This window comes from Salvelinus fontinalis, chromosome 21 (genome assembly GCF_029448725.1).
Source record: "Salvelinus fontinalis isolate EN_2023a chromosome 21, ASM2944872v1, whole genome shotgun sequence".
NCBI lineage: Eukaryota > Metazoa > Chordata > Actinopteri > Salmoniformes > Salmonidae > Salvelinus > Salvelinus fontinalis.
In genome coordinates this window covers 19,838,174-19,861,710 of record NC_074685.1, presented here as the reverse complement: position 1 = coordinate 19,861,710, position 23,537 = coordinate 19,838,174, and the positions used below count along the sequence as shown (strand labels likewise).

The 23,537-nt window shown below is 43.2% G+C and overlaps 1 protein-coding gene across 6 annotated transcripts in view; it reads right to left on the bottom strand.

Annotated features, from left to right (window-relative positions):
- The window catches only part of LOC129818382 (RIMS-binding protein 2-like), an 80,653-nt gene that overhangs the window by 15,399 nt on the left and 41,717 nt on the right, over window positions 1-23,537 (bottom strand). For all 6 annotated transcript variants that reach the window (XM_055874214.1, XM_055874212.1, XM_055874216.1 and 3 more), the window contains exons 2-9: window positions 13,788-13,877; window positions 8,836-8,958; window positions 5,484-5,588; window positions 4,225-4,275; window positions 1,891-2,095; window positions 715-866; window positions 422-501; window positions 70-179 (exon numbers count right to left, since the gene is read on the bottom strand). In XM_055874214.1, the coding sequence (XP_055730189.1) occupies window positions 70-179; window positions 422-501; window positions 715-866; window positions 1,891-2,095; window positions 4,225-4,275; window positions 5,484-5,585 (700 nt within the window). In that variant the 5' untranslated portion in view covers window positions 5,586-5,588; window positions 8,836-8,958; window positions 13,788-13,877. The remainder of the gene's footprint in view (window positions 1-69; window positions 180-421; window positions 502-714; window positions 867-1,890; window positions 2,096-4,224; window positions 4,276-5,483; window positions 5,589-8,835; window positions 8,959-13,787; window positions 13,878-23,537) is intronic.

The window sequence follows — 23,537 nt, the reverse complement described above, 5'->3', positions numbered from 1 at the left end:
TAAGTACATTTTTTCTCAACAAAGAAGTTAGCAGCAAAGTCAAAGTAGTTGCCCTGGATTCACTCTCACCTTGGTAGAAACCGTCGTCGTCCATAGTGCCGTACACGTACAGGTACTTCCCAGCCACCAGGGGGAGCTCTGCCTCTGGGTGCTCGTTTGGCCCATCGTAAGGGTTGTAACTACACAACAAGAGAGAGGAGGGGGAGTTCAACATATTGATGTGCTCCTGACCACAAGATATTCTACAATATTTTTTTTATGGAGAAAAGAGTGCTTCCGATTTGCAGGTTGATGTACTTGGTGATCTAACTCTGGTCCAGGGTGTAACGTGCGGCTTGCTCACACTGACATAACGCCCTGGACCAGAGCCCTATCTGATCCAGCTGTCCCAGGTGTTGTGTGACAGATTGAACAGTCCCACCTGTAGCGTGCGGTGCAGAGACGGACTGTGCCAGTGTAGCGAGGCTTGGACCGGGGCGCAGGGCTGACCTCATCCTCCATCTGCAGGAACACAGGGGCAGAGGAGCAATCATAGTTTCTGTCCGCTGCTAAACCCATAGGTTTTACAGCTATAGCTCAGCTGAGTGCTGTCATGTGCTATTATACAGCTGTTCCACGAATAGCCCATCTCTTGGTAAGAGCAGAGATAAAGCACCCTCATGATTTGGCCTTGAGACTGTCTCTGAATGAGAAGAGAAGAGGGGCGTTACCCACCTCTGAGGGGGTCACCCGTTGTGGGCTGCTGGGGCAGCTCGTTGTCACGGTGGTGGGATTGACAGATAGCAGCTCTGGCCTGTCTCTGTCTCCGATCTGCAGTGGGCGGAGGAACTTCGATATCAGCGGAGCGTTTGCCGAGCTCTCATTGCCTGGGAAACATTTATTTCCACACCAAATAAAGAGCATCTGTCATTCCTTCTGCTTTCATTCATGGTACAGCTATTGATTTCCTGTTCAGGGGAGTACACAGCAAACACTCTACAGTATATGGCCAGGACCTGGCTGTGCTCTTTCTGCCTGACGCATCTGCAATGCATTTCCCTGATGTTTAACACTCTCGAACGACACAGCTGACAGGGACCAGGACACACCCATCACAGAGTTCTCGTCGACACACCCCTACACAACACCAAACCTAGGTCATTTCACATTTTAGACCAAAATATACAATTATTGGTGGTTGGATTTCTTTCATCCTACCACCAGATTACAACCATACAGTAGCATTTTCACTGCAGTAAAGTGACAGTAGAGGATATCTAGAGCAGCATCTCAGAACCTTCTAATCTATGGTATCTGTATTGCTGATTCTGCTGTATGTATTAGCTGGCAGGTTACAGTATGTGGGGTTAGAATACTAATGTGTTGGCTCTCATTAGCAGATGTCATATATCAACCCTCTGATCAATGAGCTGTGTTATTGATCATGAATATAGCAGCATTTCGCCCATTTCCACAGTGGTCCAGATTTGCCTTGTAGCCTACCGTTGAGATGGGCTGAGAGAGAAGCAGGACCTTACTCTGACTCACACCAGCCAGTTTAGCTGCCAATTTACCTTCTCTATCTGCCACTCTCCCAACGTCACTCCAGCCGGCTTCTAGTAAAGGTCACTGTTGTTATAACTAGATTAAATTACTGTCTTGTTCCATTTTGAATTAATTAATTACCCACGCATAATGACAGATAGAGCCTCATCTGGAGCACAAACAAGAGTGTGTACATAGACTTTCAGAACCGTCCGCTGGTCTTGATTGATGAGATACACAGTTTGAAACAAATGCCAGATATGATGCATGTACTATGACTCTCTAAGGCTAGGCTCTTTTCTGCTTCATATGTATGTCTTCTGACTGCACAATGTTCTTACAGAGGGCAGGGTTGGGAGCTCTCACCTTTCCCTGCCTGCACTGCCAGTCCGTTGAGGATTTGGGAGAGTTTATTTTCCAGGGAAAGGGGAATTTTTTGTTTGGAGAAAGGCTCAGTGCTGAAGATGTCCACAGTATCCGCCTCCAGACGGAAATCTTCCAGGCTCTTGGACAACTGGCCAAACTGTTTAGTCTGTGACCTGCATTTCTGCTCCAGGTCGCGAACCTTGGCCTTCCGTGGACAAGGATGTGATATAGAGGGGAGGAGAGAGAGAGACAGAATCAATCAATTGAAGGAATGTTTCTGTGTTCCTATGTAGCAAATCTTTAGAAGGGGAAACACTGTATTACATTTATATTTTAGTCATTTATCAGACGCTCTTATCCAGAGCAACTTACATACATTTTCATACTGGTCCCCCGTAGGAATCAAACCCACAACCCTGGCGTTGCAAGCGCCATGCTCTATCAACTGAGCCACAAGGGATCTATTACAAAGTAATGCATGTTTTATGTTAATAACATGTACGTAATATACCTCTACATGACTATGAGTTCAACTAATAAATGGCTTAAATCCTTATCTGGTACTGCAGATCGCAAGCCGGACCAATTACGGCACGTGATCCCAAAAGAGCCATTTCATATCAAAAACACTGCCTGCCAAGTAATCAATGTACAGTATATGGAAGAAGAGGCTGTGCAACACTGATACACTTTGATAACCAAAGCCAAGCTCTGTGAAGAGTTAAGAGGCTTATAAAAGTATGTACATTAAAAACATTATCTATGCAGCTCCGAGAAGATGATTAGAGCCTTGAGTTTAACAACTGTTGGGTTTTCTCTGAAAGCTAGAAGGCTCAAACCCCATTGTTGGTTGGGTAAGAGAAAAGACAAGCCAGGGTCCTAGCCAAGGGGAAAGTTGGTTTTACCCAGCAATAAAACTAGATGTTTCAGAGTCAGAACACTGGGCTGCAAGTTGGGCTGAGATACAATAACTGAGGATGAATGAACAGCCATCGTTTTCAAATGGAAACAAGGAAAATTAAATGTGTTTTGATGTTACAGAACATCTGGGAGGTGTACCAAATGGCACTCTATTCCCCATATAGTGTACTACTACCATACAGTGCACTACCTTTGACCAGAGCCCTAAAGTTCCTGGTCACAAGTAGTGCACTATATAGGGAATAGGGTGCCATTTGGGACACAATTTTGGACTGCTGTACAGAGGGGGCAGAAGAGGATCTATAGTGTGATCCAGTACCAACACAGGCTCTGTTCAACTAATATAATTCAATCTAGTTCAATATTAACATATGTATGATTGCCTAATTACCATAAATATATGCACTGATGTAAATTAGAACTCAAGTGATTCACTGAGACGTTTTAAAGGCTATAGGAAGGAAGTGACCATGGAGATGATGAACACTGTGTAACTAGATGTTTCAGGGTGGGAAACATAGTTATCTGCATTCTGTCCAAGTGGTTCTGTTCAGACACAGAAGAAACACATAGAAACACACAATGACATTGAATAAAGATGAAAGAAAACAAACACCCAAATCAAGCTGTTACACCGTATGCAATCAATGCGTATGTAATACAGTAATCCATGCAAAATCATGTCAATAAATTTGAAAAGAGAACCATTACAAAACAAGTAGGTACGATGAGTCCCCTATGGGGAATATCATGTACAATGAATATTCTAAAAGAAAACACCCCAAATCATAACCAAGACAGTGCTGAAAACTAGAAATTATGGAAATGAACATTATGCCTAGTTCATCTTAGAGCCATCTCCTCTCTGGGTTAACTGAGTTCTCTGTGCACAGTGCCAGCCCTAATGCAGCTCCTCTGCACTGTAGATATTTCATCATCTGGATGGTTGCCCCCTGAACTCCTGTTGATTTTTCTGTAAAAGAGGTTTCTCCAGAGCCATTAGTGCCGTGGCTGGGATAAGAGCTTCTGAACCTAGCCTGAGCAACGGCAGAGTTCAGCGGTCTAACTGAGTAGTAAAAGAAAGAGTTATGGGCAGGTTGAGGTTTTGCGGACGCAATTCTCTGGGTATTCCATGCTCATCAGTGCTTAGCTCCCCACTCAACAAAAGCCTCCAAAAGCAATACAAATACAGTATAGAGTATCACCTGGGATTAACCAGGCTTACCTCAAAACTCTAGCTTTTCATGAAAGGCAATACGGATTTGGTGGATTTAAAACAAGGTATTTTCCTTATGCATCAATGTGTCTTGCATACACAAACAAAAACACATGTATCAGTCAATTAACAACCATTTTGAAAACAGCCACGGAAGCCATCCTCACTTTGCCCACTGGACCTCCATGTCCACTTACCTCTAACAGGTGGACCGCTCCCTCATGCTCTCTCTCAGCTTCAACCTGAGCCTGGAGAACATAAACACAGTTATATAGGACCTGCAGGTGACACAGTGAGCACTGCACATTCTCTCTCTGTCAGTAATACATCAAGCATACACTTGGCACAGCTCTTGGTACACTGCAGACATAGAAGAGACAGTCTGAGTTGAACAACAACTCAAGAGGAACTGTCAGCGCAAGAGCAGACACATGCAGAACCCTCAGGGGTGTCAGCTCTGCACAGCATGAGCAGGAGAAAAAGTCTTAAAGAGAACAGTTCACGGACTACAGTACAAAGGCAATGAATGCCTGACAGCTGTGGGGTAGCTGGGGACAGGGGAGACTAGGCGAAATGGAAGGGGTGCTATGACTTCCAATTTAAAAACCTGCATCAGAAAAGCCTCATAATATCAAGCTGTTTCATCCAGATTGGCTTTGATATCTAGAAGGACGAAATGCTGTTCTACTCAAGTGATATATCATCTGTGCGATTGGTAATTAAATGGAATCAGAGCGCAATAGATTAGGTAAAGGACAAAACAGACAAAGGACGAGGCCTCAAATGAGCACGCTGAGGCAGATGCATACAAACTCACCGGTTGAAACGCAGATAGGCGTGCACACCGACAAACACACACCAATACTCAAAAGCAAACATCCTCATTCAACTCTCAATAACACACACACACAAACACAATCACACACGAATTCTCTCTCCGTCTCCCTGAAGTGAAGTGCTTGGTTAACTTTAGGCAGTGTCTCTGGGGAGTCTGATCTGTGCTGTGCTTGCGGTCTGCTCTAATTGCTATGTGTCTGTCATGGCTCCTCTCTAAACAGAACACACAGGGATTTACACAGCTCTCTAGGAGCTCAGATTACTGCTGCCAATGCAGACAGACAGACACACAATCACAGGAGACTACTGATTATATGGCCCCTTTTACATTCCCATCATATTTCATATCCACAGTCTGAGTTGAACAACAACTCAAGAGGAACTGTCAGTGCAAGAGCAGACACATGCAGAACCCTCACTATGGTAGAATGTTGTTGTTTTTCATGAGTCATGAGTTACAGTGTTTTGGGGGAACATTGCGTAATAGTTGCACAATACTAGTCTCTCTAATAAATGCACACATACTTGACCACTGTTATCATCATGCATTGTCTTTAGTGACCACTGTGGGGATGGTTGGAGTCTAGGGCGGAGACGGGATGGGGTGTTATGGGCTTACCTTATGCAGAAGGTGGATCTTCTGCTGCTTGGTGGTGAGGGCAGCCAGGGCTTGTTCATGCTCTTCATCCAACTGCTGCCTCCTCTCAGCAGCCTCTCGCATATGCTGGGGAGACCAGGTCCCAAACAACACAGTCAATACATGTTCATATGTGGGGAGATCAGGTCCCAAACAACACAGTCAATACATGTTCATATGTGGGGAGATCAGGTCCCAAACAACGTAGTCAATACATGGTCATATGTGGGGAGATCAGGTCACAAACAACACAGTCAATACATGTTCATATGTGGGGAGACCAGGTCACAAACAACACAGTCAATACATGTTCATATGTGGGGAGATCAGGTCCCAAACAACACAGTCAATACATGTTCATATGTGGGGAGACCAGGTCCCAAACAACACAGTCAATACATGTTCATATGTGGGGAGACCAGGTCCCAAACAACACAGTCAATACATGTTCATATGTGGGGAGACCAGGTCCCAAACAACACAGTCAATACATGTTCATATGTGGGGAGACCAGGTCCCAAACAACACAGTCAATACATGTTCATATGTGGGGAGACCAGGTCCCAAACAACGTAGTCAATACATGGTCATATGTGGGGAGATCAGGTCCCAAACAACGTAGTCAATACATGGTCATATGTGGGGAGATCAGGTCCCAAACAACGTAGTCAATACATGGTCATATGTGGGGAGATCAGGTCCCAAACAACGTAGTCAATACATGTTCATATGTGGGGAGACCAGGTCCCAAACAACACAGTCAATACATGTTCATATGTGGGGAGATCAGGTCCCAAACAACACAGTCAATACATGTTCATATGTGGGGAGATCAGGTCCCAAACAACGTAGTCAATACATGGTCATATGTGGGGAGATCAGGTCCCAAACAACACAGTCAATACATGTTCATATGTGGGGAGACCAGGTCCCAAACAACGTAGTCAATACATGGTCATATGTGGGGAGACCAGGTCACAAACAACATAGTCAATACATGTTCATATGTGGGGAGACCAGGTCCCAAACAACACAGTCAATACATGTTCATATGTGGGGAGATCAGGTCCCAAACAACGTAGTCAATACATGTTCATATGTGGGGAGACCAGGTCCCAAACAACACAGTCAATACATGTTCATATGTGGGGAGATCAGGTCCCAAACAACACAGTCAATACATGTTCATATGTGGGGAGATCAGGTCCCAAACAACACAGTCAATACATGTTCATATGTGGGGAGATCAGGTCCCAAACAACGTAGTCAATACATGTTCATATGTGGGGAGATCAGGTCCCAAACAACACAGTCAATACATGTTCATATGTGGGGAGATCAGGTCCCAAACAACACAGTCAATACATGTTCATATGTGGGGAGATCAGGTCCCAAACAACGTAGTCAATACATGTTCATATGTGGGGAGATCAGGTCCCAAACAACACAGTCAATACATGTTCATATGTGGGGAGATCAGGTCCCAAACAACACAGTCAATACATGTTCATATGTGGGGAGACCAGGTCCCAAACAACACAGTCAATACATGTTCATATGTGGGGAGATCAGGTCCCAAACAACGTAGTCAATACATGGTCATAGTGCGGTAACTATGCCTTGAATGGTTACAACACAGTCCAAACACTTTTACAGCACGCATAGTACCAGATTAATACATACAAAGTCAAAAGCAACAATAATGCTGTTGTTTTCCATTCTAAGGGTATGAAGTTTGTTTACCTCTATTGATGCCATATCTAGTCCGACTCACTGATTCTTGTGATCAATCACATACACTGAGTTTACAAAATATTAGGAACACCTGCGCCAGGCGCACCAGTTTGAGTTTGTTAAGAACTGCAATGCTGCTGGGTTTTTCACGCTCAACAGATTCCTGTGTGTATCATGAATGCTCCACCACCACCAAAAGGACATCCAGCCAACTTGAAACAACTGTGGGAAGCATTGGAGTCCACATGAGCCAGCATCCCTGTGGAATGCCTTCGACAACTTGTAGAGTCAATGCCCCAATGAATTGAGCATGTTCTGAGGGCTAAAGGGGGTGCAACTCAATATTAGGAAAGTGTTCCTAACATTTTGTACACTCAGTGTATAGTCACCCACTCCCAAATGAGTTATTATGACTGTATCTCCAGAGTTAAGAGCAGCTGCCACCGGTAGGACTTGGCGTCAGGGACATAAGATGTTTCTTGGAGCTTAAAAACATAAAGCAGCTTATAAACTCTGACATTCATCTTTTTCTCTCTGGAGAAGGAAAGCTTCTTTCTCCCCAAAGATGCTCAGAGGTGTCCTGAGCAGGCACTGCTTTGCATAATCACAGAGGAGTCTTAAGCTCTGCTGGAGACCCAGGAGACTCCAGTGACTGAGGGACTGTCACTAGGCTCACTCTGTCAGATGATGATGATGATGATTATCGTCATCATCATCATCCTCATCCACAGCAACAAAGATGCAACTTCTCAGTTTAATACTCCACTTATTCAGATTAGCCAACTTTATGGCAATATTATGTCAGTGACTATCTCTCTCTGAAAATTCTGAGGTATAGCACAATCTTGGTAACATGGTTATGCAATGGTGAAAAAGTACCAACTATTATCCCTGAAACATTGAGCACACTGGAAACGAAGGAGAGTGCTCCACTTCAGGAAACCTCTCACTTATATACTTTTTTCCTTCTCCCTTTTCAGTCTTTCTCTGCTTTCTCCATCCTAATCTCTCTCCATAATATTCTCCAACATGCAATCTCCACATCCGTACAAATCAATAGGCAATGAGAAAGTAACACACACTTCTTTTATGTTTTAGGAGCAGGAGTCAATTTCCTGAGATGGGTACATTTTTCTCTCAAATATAGCCACTCCTTACACTCAGACAATCAATATTGAATGGAGGGAAGCAGTGATTTGCAATGAGAGCATATTTCACACTGCTATGAGACTGCTGCTGATTGCTATTGGCATACAAGAGTCTAATGAAAAAGAGTTTCCTGCAAAACAAATGACAAAACTCACACACTTTTATTGGGAAGTAAGATGTATTCTATAACTCATAGGATAGACTTTGTAGATATATGCAATTGTCCAATCGGGTTTTCAGAAAATATTGATCTAGTGATCTATCCTTACCTTAACCTAACCCAATCAGATTGCAAAGGTCTTATAGAACCCTGTCTCTGAAGTTTAATCCATATCTCATGATTGGCTGACAGAGCTTACTGTTTAGTTGAAAAAACAGTAGAAGTGAATGTAGGAGAGCTAGGACTGATGGATGGATGGACGGATGGACGGATGGACGGACGGATTCTCACCTTGAGGACCTGCTCGAGGTTCTCCAGTTTGCCTTGGAGCCGTTTCCTCTCCTGTTGGGCTAAGTCTCTCTCCTAACTCACAGCACTGTAGGTGTGTCCGAGCTGCTCATAGTCTGACCTTACCTAGAGAAAAATAAAAAAAAGACAGAAATCAAGTAAGGGGAAGAGTGAGTCAGGGTGAAGAAATATACACTACAAGGCCAAAATGTATGTGGACACCCCTTCAAATTAGTCGATTCAGTTATTTAAAATTGAGCACACAGCCATGAAATCTCCTTAGGAAAACATTGGCAGTAGAATGGCCCGTACTGAAGCGCTCAGTGACTATCAACTTGGCACCGTCATAGAATGCCACCTTTCCAACAAGTCAGTTCATAAAATGTCTGCCCCGGTCAACTGTAAGTGCTGTTATTGTGATGCTGAAATGTCTAGGAGCAACAACGACTCGTAAAAATCGTATGTCCTTGGTTGCATCACTCACTACCGAGTTCCAAACTGCCCCAGGCAGCAACCTCAGGACAGGAACTGTTCGTCGAGAGCTTCATGAAATGGGTTTGCATGGCCGTGCAGCCGCACACAAGACTAAGATCACCATGCGCAATGCCAAGCGTCGGCTGGAGGAGTGTAAATCTCGCTGCCATAGGACTCTGGAGCAGTGGAAACGCGTTCTTTGGAGTGATGAATCACACTTCACCAGCTGGCAGTCTGACGGACATATCTGGGTTTGGCGGATGCCAGGAGAACGCTACCAGCCCTAATGCTTAGTGCCAACTGTAAAGTTTGGTGGAGGAGGAATAATGGTCTGGAGCTGTTTTTCATTGTTCGGGCTAGGCTTCTTAGATCCAGTGAAGGGAAATATCATCGCTACATCATACAATGACATTCTAAATGTCATTAACATGTTAGATATTACTGCACTGTCGGAACTAGACAAACAAATACTTTGCTACACTCGCATTAACATCTGCTAAGCATGTGTTTGTGACAAATAAAATTTGATTTGATTTCTGTGATTCTGTGCTTCCAACTTTGTGGCTCTTGCAGGGCTCTGTGCAGGCCAGTCAAGTTCCTTTCCTGTTTCAGCACGACAATGCCCCTGTGCACAACGCGAGGTCCATACAGAAAGGGTTTGTCGAGATCGGTGTGGAAGAACTTGACTGGCCTGCACAGAGCCCTGACCTCAACCCCATTGAACACCTTTGGGATGAATTGTAACATCAACTGCGAACCGGGCCTAATCGCCCAACATCAGTGGCCGACCTCACTAATGCTCTTGTGGCTGAATGGAATCAAGCCCCGCAGCAATGTTCCAACATCTAGTGGGACGCCTTCCCAGAAGAGTGGAGACTGTTATAGCAGCAAAGGTGTGACCAACTCCATATTAATGACCATGATGTTGGAATGAGATGTTCGACTAGCAGGTGTACACATACGTTTGGCCATGTAGTGTATATGGAGTGAGTGAGAAGAGAAAAAATATAATTTTGTTCTTCCATCAATTTACCTGTCCTTTTTCATTTACAGTGCCTGCAGAAAGTATTCAGACCCCTTAACCTTTTCCACATCTTGTTAAATTACTGCTTTATTCTAAAATCGATTGAATAAAAAAAACTCCTCAGCAATCTACACACAATACCCCATAATGACAAAAATAAAACATGTTTTTAGAAATGTTTGCAAATGTATTAAAAATAAAAAACTGAAATATCTTACTTACGTAGTAGGTATTCAGACCCTTTGCTATGAGACTTGAAATTTAGCTCAGATGCATTCTGTTTTCATTGTTCATCCTTGAGATGTTCCTACAACTTAATTGGAGTCCACCTGTGGTAATTTCAATTGATTGGACATTACTTGGAAAGGCACACACCTGTTTGTATAAGGTCGAAGCACAGATCTGGGGAAGGGTACCAAAACATTTCTGCAGAATTGAAGGTCCCCAAGAGCACAGTGGCCTCCATCATTCTTAATTTCTTAACGTTTGGGGCGGCAGGTAGCCTAGTGGTTAGAGTGTTGGACTAGTAACTGAAAGGTTGCAAGATCAAATCCCCGAGCTGACAAGGTAAACATCTGTCGTTCTGCCCCTGAACAAGGCAGTTAACCCACTGTTCCTAGGCCGTCATTGAAAATAAGAATATGTTCTTAACTGACTTGCCTAGTTAAATAATGGTAAAAAAAAAGAAAAAATGGAAGAAGTTGGGAACCACAAAGACTCTTCCTAGAGCTGGCCACCAAGCCATTCTCAGCAATTGAGGGAGAAGGGCCTTGGTCAGGGAGGTGACCAAGAACCTAATAGTCACTCTGATAGAGCTCTAGAGTTCCTCTGTGGAGATGGGAGAACCTTCCAGAAGGACAACCATCTCTGCAGCAGTCCACCAATCAGGCCTTTATGGTAGTGGCCAGACAGAAGCCAATCCGTAGTAAAAGGCAAATGACATCCCGCTTGGAGTTTGCCTAAAGACTCTCAGACCATGAGAGGCAAGATTGAACTCTTTGGCCTGAATGCCAAGAGTCACGTCTGGAGGAAACATGGCACCATCCCTACGGGGAAGCATGGTGGTGTCAGAATCATGCTGTGGGGATGTTTTTTAGCGGCAGGGACTAGGAGAGCCAAAGATGAACGGAGCAAAGTACAGAGAGATCCTTGATGAAAACTTGCTCCAGAGTGCTCAGGAACTCAGACTAGGGCGAAGGTTCACTTTCCAACAGGACAATGACCCTAAGCACACGGCCAAAACAACGCTGGAGTGGCTTCGGGACAAGTCTCTGAATGTCCTTGAATGGCCCAGTCTGAGCCTGAACTTGAACTCAATCGAACATCTCTGGAGAGACCTGATAATACCTGTGCAGCAACGCTCTCCATCCAACCTGACAGAGCTTGAGAGGATCTGTAGAGAAGAATGGAAAAATACGTACATACCAAGCTTGTAGCGTCATACTCATCGCTGCAAAGGGGCTTCAACAAAGTACTGAGTAAAGGATCTGAATACTTATGTAAATGTTATATTTCCCGGGGGGGGGGGGGGGGTGTAGAGTTAAACTGATGTGAAATTAGTCAGCCTATCTCCATAGCGACGATACAAGGAAGCTGCTGACTCAAGCTCATGGCCCCATTTCATCATCAATCAGAAAGCCTTGAAGGAAGGTGACTTCAGTTGGGTTCTCTGGAGTTCGGCTGCATCTGAACAGAACCATTTCTTAGCCACCCACCAACCGCTTAAGTCTCTAATTAATTAATATAATTGGATCAGCTCCTTCAAGGTAACTTGTGGACCACATGAAATCGTATCGCACCAGTTATTCACAATGTTGTACTTGTTTGCTGAAACAAGTTATTTCAGCCATACCCTCAAATGAAATAATCCATGATAATTTTGGGTTGTGGGTAAAGATTGTGACAAGATCCTCTGTGATATGAAATTGAATCTATTATATATCTCCCCATTATTCCAGTATTCTGACTACTGCACCTAGATGTGATACAATCCTTTCTCTACACAGGGGTCAGGTAATGTTCATCTGGGGATCATGAGGGGATCGACCATGAAGAGAAAATGATAATGACAAACACCAGACTGATTGGCTTAAATCACCCACAGCAATGAGTCCCTCGCCTTCCCTCCCATCAACCAGACAGCCCTGGCACATTCCTCTCAGCACTCATTCACTCTCCCCTCTCCTCTTGTCTATATGCCCCCCCCCCCCCCTCTGATATTGGAAGGCCGCTCTGCTCGCATCTCCCATCGATCTTACGTCATCTGCTTTGAGATATCGCCCCTCTGATGCGAGGGGTAGACAGAGGCGCCTTTCTCTGTCCCATGTTATTTACTGAGTCTCCACAATCTCATTCACACCCAGAAGGTGAGAGGCAAGCACCTCGGCTAGCGCACGGCGCTACGCTAACTCTTCCTTTAATCACTGCCTCTGATGCTAACGCTAACCATGTCCTCTCAGGTAGTAGTGTCAAACCCAGGCTCAGGTACCTGGACACCGCACTACTCTGCCCACCCTCTCTTTCATTTCAAAGGCTGACAGATGGCTTCTTTCTGATGGCCGTGGCATGCGGGCGGAATGCGTGAGGAGCTGGATAGGGGATTAGGATGGAGCAAAGTGCCGAGCTGTTCTGTTCTCTGGACACGTGTCAAAGCTGGCCCCGTGAAGTGACACCATTAGCGCTAGCCGCCCCCCCGCCACAGACGGTCACTCACTCACACTCCCAGTCTGTGTGTGTGTTTGTGTGCGCGTCCGTCTGCGTCTTTGGGGCCTGCTGGATAGGGTTGAGATAGAGATAGATTTACACACACAGAGGCTGGGAAGTGATGCTGTGATGTTTGTGTCATTTTGGTGTCTTGGTTTTGTTTCCCAGATAACAGTGTTTAGAGAATAGTAAAGCCTTTCGTGTGGGCATTGACATTATGACTGGCCTATGTGCTATGAGCATGGCCCCTCCACCTCCATTGGGAATGCACTTCAACTCCAAAACTCTACAACCTCCATATGGTAGCCTGTCTGTTATCACTGTCTAGCACATTCTGTTACAGCTAACAAATGTCCCAGCATCCATGATACACAATACACTCCTCATCTAATGTATACAATTCCACTTAACCACAACAAGCATCATCTCCTTATGGAGACAGAGTGAAATTGTGCAAGGGGCTTTCAGTGGCTATCGATCTATCAGAGATGGATCCCAGATTCCATCAGTTAGTGTAATGTAGAGCCTCCTCTGTGAGAGACACCCCTGGGGCCCTGCTAGGCCAATATGATATCTGCCCATTGATCAAGTGATATAAGCACAGTACTGGGCTGAGCAATATGATGAGGTTGAGGCTAGGTCCCAAATGGTACCCTATTCTCTACACAGTAGTACACTGTGTAGGGAATAGGGTGCTATACACTGTGTAGGGAATAGGGTGCTATTTGGGATGCAGACTGAGTCTTTTACCTACCTGGTCGTATTTGGATGCCTTCAGGCTGTTACTGGACAACTCAAGGATCAGGCAATCTTTCTCCTGCAACGCATACAAAGGCTGAGTCTTCTGTGGAGGGAAAGAGAGGAAGAGGGCAGCATAGATGCAGGAGAGAGACACAGAGACACAGAGAGAGAAAGAGAGAGAGAGAGAGAGAGAAAGAGAGAGACAGATAGATAGACAGAAAGGGGGGGGATAGATAATTAGTCTCAATATGACAGTACATTGAATGGTGATATCGGTGCATTGTAATAGTGTGTACAGGACAGCAATAGGCTGCAATGAGCTACAATGCACGTTGTACAGTAACTCCACCTGCAAATGTGTATTTATACAACAGAGAGACATTCATCTCAGGTTGTCGTACCTTGTGTGGGCCGAAGTGGTTCACCAGCACACAACACCCCTCCGTTATCTACAACAGCGGGTTCTCAATCCTGGTCCTGGAATGCTAAAATGATTGTTTTAGCTATAGCACTACACCGCTGACAAAAAAGCAGGCTTTGATGGTTTGTATCAGGTGTGTAGAGCTAGGGCAAAAACTAAAATGTGACCCTGGGACCAGGATTGAGAACCACTGATCTAGAAGGCAGAATACACAGCAGCACGTTGCCACCCTCTATTTAGTGAGGCCAACACAATTAATTAACAGTGCCGCCTTGAGATCTCCAATGATCCAGGGGATTAAAACTTCTTATCAATAGGGGGGCGCTGTTTTCACTTTGGAAAAAATCGTGCCCAAATTAAACTGCCTCGTACTCTATTCTAGTTACTATTGGATAGACAACACTCTCAAGTTTCTAAAACTGTTTGAATTATATCTGTGAGTAAAACAGAACTCATTTTGCAGCAAACTTCCATACAGGAAGCGAAAAATCTGAAAACGATGCTCTGTTCCAGGGCCTGCCTATTCAATTGCCTAATATTTATCGATATGCATGCACTTCATACGCCTTCCACTAGATGTCAACAGGCAGTGGAAGGTGGAATGGGGTGTCTAGCTTGATCTGAGGCGGAACAAGAGCTTTTGGAGTGACAGGTCTGGAAATTTCTTTGTCTTCTCTGGCGCGCGAAGTACGTCGACATTGGCTTCTGAAAAGCGTTCGGTATTTGATATATGTGATAATAACTTCGTAAAGTATGTTTTTTCAACCGAGTTTTATCAGATTATTCAACGTTTATTGGGACTTTTGGAGTTTTCCGTTCTTTGCGTCAAGAGAAACTGGGAACGTCATCAACATTGGCTAGCATTGTGGCACGAATTCGACAGGAGAAAAGGACATTCTAAAACCAAACAACGATTTATCCTCGACCTAGGACTCCTTGTACAAGATTCTGATGGATGCTCAACAAAAGTAAGAACAATTTATGATGTTATTTCGTATTTCTGTGGAAAATGTTGATTCCTATTCTCTGCCGTTTTGGCGGGCGCTGTCTCGCAATAACGCAAGCTGTTTGCTACGGTAAAGTTATTTTTAAAAATCTAACACGGCGGTTGCATTAAGAACCAGTGTATCTTTCATTTGCCATACAACAAGTATTTTTATGTAAAGTTTATGATGAGTTCTTTGGTCAGATTAGGTGAGTGTCCAAAATAGCTCCGGACATTCTGGTGAATCGATGCTACATATTCACATTGTATAATGTTTGTATAATGTTCACAATGTTTGCAGCTCTAAATGTGCACATTTTCGAACAAAACATAAGTGTATTGTATAACCTGATGTTATAAGACTGTCATCTGATGAAGTTGGTCAAGGTTAGTGATTAATTTTATATCTTTTGCTGGTTTTTGCGAATGGTATCTATGCGGTGAATAAATGCGTTTGTGAGTTTGGCTATTGTGGTAAGCTAATATAATGCTATATTGTGTTTTCGCTGTAAAACACTTAAAAAAATCGGAAATATTGGCTGAATTCACAAGATGTTTATCTTTCATTTGCTGTACACCATGTATTTTTCATAAATGTTTTATGATGAGTATTTAGGTATTTCACGTTGCTCTCTGTAATTATTCTGGCTGCTTTGGTGATATTTTTGATGGTAGCTGCAATGTAAAACTATGATTTTATACCTCAAATATGCACATTTTCGAACAAAACATAAATTTATTGTATAACATGTTATAAGACTGTCATCTGATGAAGTTGTTTCTTGGTTAGTGACTAATTTTATCTATATTTGGTCGGTTTTGTGATAGCTACCTATGAGGTAGAAACATGGTGAAAATATGCGGTTGAGTCTTTGGCTATTGTGGTTAGCTAATAGAAATACATATTGGGTTTTCGCTGTAAAACATTTAAAAAATCGGAAATGATGGCTGGATTCACAAGATGTTTATCTTTCATTTGCTGTATTGGACTTGTGATTTCATGATATTTATATGCTATTATTTACTTGTGGCGCTATGCTAGGCTATGCTAGTCAGCTTTTACTGATGAGGATGCTCCCGGATCCGGAATGGGTGTTAAGTAAAGGTTAAACAGCATATGATAGTGTAGTCAACCTCATGTTGATGATCAACTCTGCTCAATGTGTGCATCCCAAATGGCTCTATGGCCCTGGTCAAAATTAGTGCACTACATTGGGAATGGGGTGCCATTTGTCACAAAGGAGTTGAGAGGCGGTCTTCCCTCTGCCAGATCTGGGGAGGATAATGCCAAATCTCACACAGTGAAAGAGGTGTGAAGTGACTCCTGCTTTAATACAATTATGTAACAGGCTTAAGTCCTGAACAGAGATTCAGCAAGAGAGAAGAGAGAGAGACAGAGAGAGAGAGAGAGGAAGAGACAGAGAGTGCCGTAAGGGTAGATGCCAGCTCTAGACCCAGGGTGGATGGAGGATTTGTGGGGAGGGTAAAGCCTCAGCAGGCTCCCTATAATCAAATTGTCTGCACATATGGAGGGACTCAATAAACAATAGACTTCCACTGTGAGTGTGTAAGCGTGTGTGTGCGCCGGAGTGTATGTGTAGATGTTAAGGTGCCGGCACAGAGCGGTGTGTATGGGGGGTGCATTCCTAATCTGATTGTGTAACACATTCTCCCCATCCCTTCCTCTCTCCCTACATTGTAATCAACTGTACTGTACCACCCACTGGCTGTGGAGACACCTCTCCTACGTGGCTAATCCTGATGTTAGTGCACTTTAGGTGCCAGATCCACTTTGTGCCTCAGCCCTGAGAGGAATGAACACGGCCTCTGTGTCAACACCACTGTTTGTCACACACAGACAGAATTGAGGGGGGAGAGACTAGAGAAGAGAGGGAGGGAGGGGAGAGGGATAGAAATATATATACAGTTGAAGTCGGAAGTTTACATAGACTTAGGTTGGAGTCATTAAAAAAACTTGTTTGGGATAGGGTCTAGTTTCCTGAATTTCCGCCTGACTGACGTGCCCAAAGTAAACTGTCTGTTACTCAGGACCAGAAGCCAGGATATGCATATAATTGGTAGCATTGGATAGAAAACACTTTGAAGTTTCTAAAACTGTTAAACTAATGTCTAAGACTATAACAGAATTGATATGGCAGGCGAAAATCCGAAGAAAAACCAAACAGAATTTATTTATTTTTAGGTCCCAGGCTCTCTCTTCTTATGTAATTCCATCTCCCAGATTGCAATTCCAAAGGCTTCAACTAAATGTCAACAGTCTTTATTCAAGTTTTCAGGCTTGCTTTTTGAAAAATTTGGAGTTTTGGTTAGGAGAGCACCGGAACAATATCAGTCTTTCGTAGAGCGAGAGAGGGCGCGCGCTAACTAATTTAGCTTTCCAATTGAACATACTACTTTCTGTATGAAATATTATAGTTTATGTACATTTTAGAGTACCTGAGGATTATATAGAAACATTGTTTGACTTCTTTGGACGAAGTTTCCCTGTAGCTTTTTGGAACCCTTTGTCTGCATGTTGAACGAGTCGATTATTGAAATCGATGGTGCCAACTAAATTGACTTTTTGGATATAAAGAAGGATTTTATCTAACAAAACAACCATTCATGTTGTAGCTGGGACCCTTAGGATTGCAAACAGAGGAAGATCTTCAAAAGAAAGTGATTTATTTAATCGCTATTTGTGATTTTATGAAGCCTGTGCTGGTTGAAAAATATGTTGATTTGGGGCGCCGTCCTGAAACAATCGCATGGTATGCTTTCGCCGGAAAAGCCTATTGTAAATCGGACAACGCAGTTAGATTAACAAGAATTTAAGATTTTAAATTATATAAGATACTTGTATGTTCATGAATGTTTAATGTTACGATTATTTACTTGAATTGCGCTCCCTCCAATTTCAATGGAAGTTGTCGGCTGGTGTCCCTATCCCTAAGATTATTAACCCTTTGAGGTGTACAGATTACATCCTGTTATTTATTGAACATTCTATGGATACTTCAAACTTGCTGTGAAATTCCAAAAATAGAACACTGACAAAATGCAGTAAAACTCACCCCACAAAGGGATAACAAATTAAGACACATATGATTACAAAAATATGCAAGTGGAACTGAAAAGCATAGATTTCCAGTAAGGACTGGTGCTCAGCTGTAGAGATATACAACACTGAAATCCATATTTGCGTCCCAGCCTGCCTGGTCGAGGGTGGACAGACCAGGAGAGAGAGAGCCCTCAACACTTCCAGTGACTAATTGACACTGACAGCTCTGGCTGATTTCCTCCATCATCATCCCAACCTCTGTTCTCCCTCTCTCCCCCCACTCTCTCTCACGCTCTCTGTGCTTTTCACCAGGTGGTTGCTTTGACAGCTCTCCCCCTTACCTACAGCCACAGAATGCAGAGAGAGTATTGACAAATAATACATTTAATTGTCCCTTCAGCCTTTCAGGGTAACATCACTGCTTTGACTAGGCATCCTTCTTTCAACGCCAAACCCACCACTGGTGTGCGTGACCAAAGAGATATATTTTCATGTCATCCAACAAATTTAAGCGTCTGGAGTTTGCTTAACGGTATTGGCACTTGGATTGGAATCAGTGCTATGGTCAGATAACATAAAAATAGTGCTCTTTGACCACACAGACCAGTGGGAGGGTTGGGTGTCGAAATAAGGATTCATACAGTGCATTCGGAAAGTTCCACATTTTGTTAGAGCCTTATTCTAAAATGTATTAAATAAATACAAGTCCTACAGTGTTTCTTCCTTTAGAAGTTTAAAGCTTATGCCGCGACCATTTGTGGTGGATGGTGGCAGATTGTTGTAAATTACATAATTCTGTCATTGCTCCACACTATCACAAGGAGGAGTTAGAACACTGATCTATCGGTAGTCTAAACTGTGGCACAAATTGACTATCTTTTCGTAAATTAATGGATGTGTTTTTAGTCCGAGAGTCTCTCTTCTTTGGTACTAGAGTCCTGCATCAAGCAAAAAAAGAGTGGCGAGAGAACTTGGGTAAATTCAATGGCCAATTTTACACTTGACATGCGGAGTGACGATTTTCGAAAAATAGGCACGGTGGGCTTTTGGTTTCTCTCCCTCTAAGAACAGAAATAAGTAATTCTAAATAACATATTGGCTTTATTTACCACAGTATGAAAGTGTGATAGCCCCTCTATATGAAGTGAGTTTCTGAAACACAGAGTCCTTTTTTGCTGATGTGAAGAAGAAATGGAATAAAACCAGCGAGTCCAGCGAGGATTTTGCAGCATAAAGCCAAGTGACTCACTCATTCGTGGCTTTAGATCTATCACGTTTCAGGAGAAGAACCAGATGCAGACAGTGTCGAAGTAACAAATGTGTATTACTAGAACAGAGGGCAGGCAAAACGACAGGTCTAGGGCGGGCAGAGGTTAGTAATCCAGATCAGAGTCCATAAGGTACAGAACGACAGACAGTCTCGGGGTCAGGGCAGGCAGAGGTCAATAATCCAGGTTGGTGTGACAAGGTACAGAACGACAGGCAGGTTTAGGGTCAAGGCAGGCAGAATGGTCAAAACCAGGAAAGCTAGAAAACAGGAACTAGAAAAAGACAGGAGCAAGGGGAAAACCACTGGTAGGCTTGACGAACAAAACAAACTGGCAACAGACAAACAGAGAACACAGGGAAAATACACTGGGGAAAATGGGGAAAATGGGCGACACCTGGAGGGGGGTGGAGACAAGCACAAAGACAGGTGAAACAGATCAGGTTGTGACAGGATCAAAATAAATAAGTACCAACTTTCTGATTGTCTTTAATAAAGAAATGTTTGGACTGTTTTGACTAAATTAATCTGCTCATATTGTTTGTGCTCAATTATTTGTGACATTGTGGTCACAATGAAGAATGTAATTGAAGAAATTCTAATAAATCCTATTCATAATGAATAATAAGATGCATGTTGCAAGATTTTCATTTTTCACTATTTATTTTTCTTGTAAGAATTTATTCGAGATTTTTAGACAATACAAAACATACACATAGAAACAACAACTATATCACACCTGTCCAGAACAAACTGCTCACACCCATATCTCCAGCGCCTGCTCTCTGCCACATTGCCTCAGACTGCACCATTTTGTTTCTCTCCATCACCCACACGCACTTAAACATTTGGAAAATAATGCATTTAAAGGCTGACATTGGATTATTTTAATACTTCTGATAGCCATATATCTAACTCCACCCATAACTGTTTTACATTTTAACATTCCCAGAAGGCGTGGATTATTGTAACCTAATGAAAAATGAACCAGTAAATCTAGTTGAACCCTTATGTAATCTTAACATTCTGTATTCTCCCCTTGCCCCAAGGTTAAAAAATGACCCACCTTCAAGCAGCTAAATTGAATTTTAAACCCCAAATCTATTTTGCATGAAGAAACAACCTGTCATTCATCAAACTTTGTAAAGATTTGGGTTTTCCCTCTTCACAATGCAGAAAGACTGCATTTAATCAGTAGACACCACTCGTTTTTATCACAACACACCTGTCATAATTGCTTTCTTTACTATTATTATTATTATTATTGCTGAAGGTACGACATCGGTGTAAACATATTTTTTTTAGCAAGAGATAGCACTTGTATAGCCTAAGAAAGTAGCTATCACGCCCTGACCTTAGAGAGCCTTTTTATTCTCTATTTTGGTTAGGTCAGGGTGTGACTAGGGTGGGTAGTCTATTTTTTTATTTTCTATTTTGGCCTGGTATGGTTCCCAATCAGAGGCAGCTGTCTATCGTTGTCTCTGATTGGGGATCAAATTTAGACAGCCTTTTCCCATCCGTTGTGTGTGGGATCTTGTTTTTGTATTGTTGCTTTTTAGCCCTACAAAGCTGAATGTTTCATTTTGTAACTCTTTATTGTTTTGTTGCTGGTTCACATTAATAAAAATGATGAACGCCTTCCATGCTGCACCTTGGTCCAATCCTTCAAACAACGATCATTACAGTAGCAGAAATATGCAGAAAGTAGTTTTGAATGCCTTTTATTGAAGGGAAACAATATCAGTCTTGAACATTTTTGGCAACATAGTGATATATTCTTACATACTGTACAACGAGGAATTCCACTACAAAATACTAGTCTTCTCCCATTTTTTTAACCATTGCCCACACCCACAAGGTCTATAAACAACAACAATAAATTAGAAAAAAATAAGATAATAGATAGAAAACAAATATCTGAAGAACAGAAATCAATCAACTCTAATTAGCACATGTAGGACAATATGCAAGTGTGTATGCATGGACTTTGAAGATGTATTTCTCATATGTGAAACACATAGTATTTGATTTACAGTCCTTCTTTGGGGGGCAGAATTGGCATCACCTCCTCTTGCCTGCCCCAGCTGCAGCCTCAGGTGGATCAGGACAAGATTCAGCCCCCTGTACAGCTTTCACAAGCGCTGCAGAGGCTGCTGTGCGGGGCAGGCGTCCCTTCTTTGAATGTGTGGGGTTACAAGTGCCTTTCCCAGCTGCTTAGGGAACACCCTCCTCTTGTTCCGCTTATCAGGCATCCAGGTAGGGTTGATCTTGTTCCATATCACGAAGGCATTGTATGAGGACACATCAATGATGTTATGGAAGATGACTCCATCAATGATGTTATGGAAGATGACTCCTCCTCCTGCAGCTGTAAGTTCCAATCACCTTGTCCAGGTTGTCCACGCCTCCTTTGTAGTGGTTGTAGGCCAGGATGATGGCTGGTTTCCTGTCCTCACTATCAGTGGTCTCAGCCATTTTGTGCAGTGTGCTCAGGAGGATCACATTCGTATTCCTCTTTGGGAGGTAAGAAACTAGAGTGGTGGTGGGGGTGAAGGCAAACTTTGATGAGAAGGCCTCTCTCCCCCTTGTTGCGAGGAGTGCAGGGTGGGAGCTCAGGCTTGTTCTTTCTAACTGTGCCAACCATGGTGATCTTCCTCTTCAGGAGCTGCTGGCTGAGTTCATACGAGGTGAAGAAATTGTCACATGTGACATTGTGCCCCCTCAGTCTATCTGTCACATCAAGCACAAATCGCATCCCCTGGTTCTTCTCCGGGCCGGCTTCCCTGTGTAGACTTGCATCTTCCAAGCGTAGCTGGATTGTGCATCACAGGCCACCCATATCTTGATGCCATACTTTGCTGGCTTGCTGGGCATATACTGTCAGAAAGGACAGCGACCTTTTGACAAAGAGATTACTATGTCACGTTCGTTATAATAACTGGACCAAAGCGCAGCGTGATCTGGGTTCCACATGTTTTATTTACTAAGTGAAACTCACAGCAAAACAAAACAATAAATCTCAAACGAAACGTGAAGCTAACAATAGTTCTAACAGGCAACTATCTATAGTCAAGATCCCACAAAGCACAAAGGGGAAATTATTTTGGGGGGGTTGTATCGTTTGATTCACACAACATGCCTACCTCTTTGAAGATGCAAAATATTTTTTATTGTTAAACAAACAAGAAATAAGACAAAGAAACAGAAAACTTTAGCATGCATAACTATTCACCCCCCCCCCCCAAAGTCATTACTTTGTATAGCCACCTTTTGCAGAAATTACAGCTCCAAGTGTCTTGGGGTTTGTCTCTATAAGCTTGGCACATCTAGCCACTGGGATTTTTGCCCATTCTTCAAGGCAACACTGCTCCAGCTCCTTCAAGTTGGATGGGTTCCTGCTGGTGTACAGCAATCTATAAGTCATACCACAGATTCTCAATTGGATTGAGGTATGGGCTTTGACTAGGCCATTCCAAGACATTTAAATGCTTCCCCTTGAACCACTCAAGTGGTTAAACCACTCAACCACTTCAGCAGCATGCTTACGGTCATTGTCCTGCTGGAAGGTGAACCTTCATCCCAGTATCAAATCTCTGGAAGACTGAAACAGGCTTCCCTCAAGAATTCCCCTGTAATTAGCACAATCTATCATTCCCTCCATTCTGAACAGTTTCCCTGTCCTTGCCGATGAAAAACATCCTACAGCATGATGCTGCCACCACCATGTTTTTTCTTTTTTTCTTTAAGCAATAGCTTTTTCTGGCCACTCTTCGGTAAAGCTCAGCTCTGTGGAGTGTACAGCTTAAAGTGATCCTATAGACAGATACTCCAATCTCCGCTGTGGAGCTTTGCAGCTCATTCAGGGTTATCTTTGGTCTCTTTGTTGCCTCTCTGATTAATGCCTTCCTTGCCTGGTCCGTGAGTTTTGGTGGGTGGCCTTCTCTTGGCAGGTTTGTTGTGGTGCCATATCAAATCAAATCAAATGTATTTATATAGCCCTTCGTACATCAGCTGATATCCCAAAGTGCT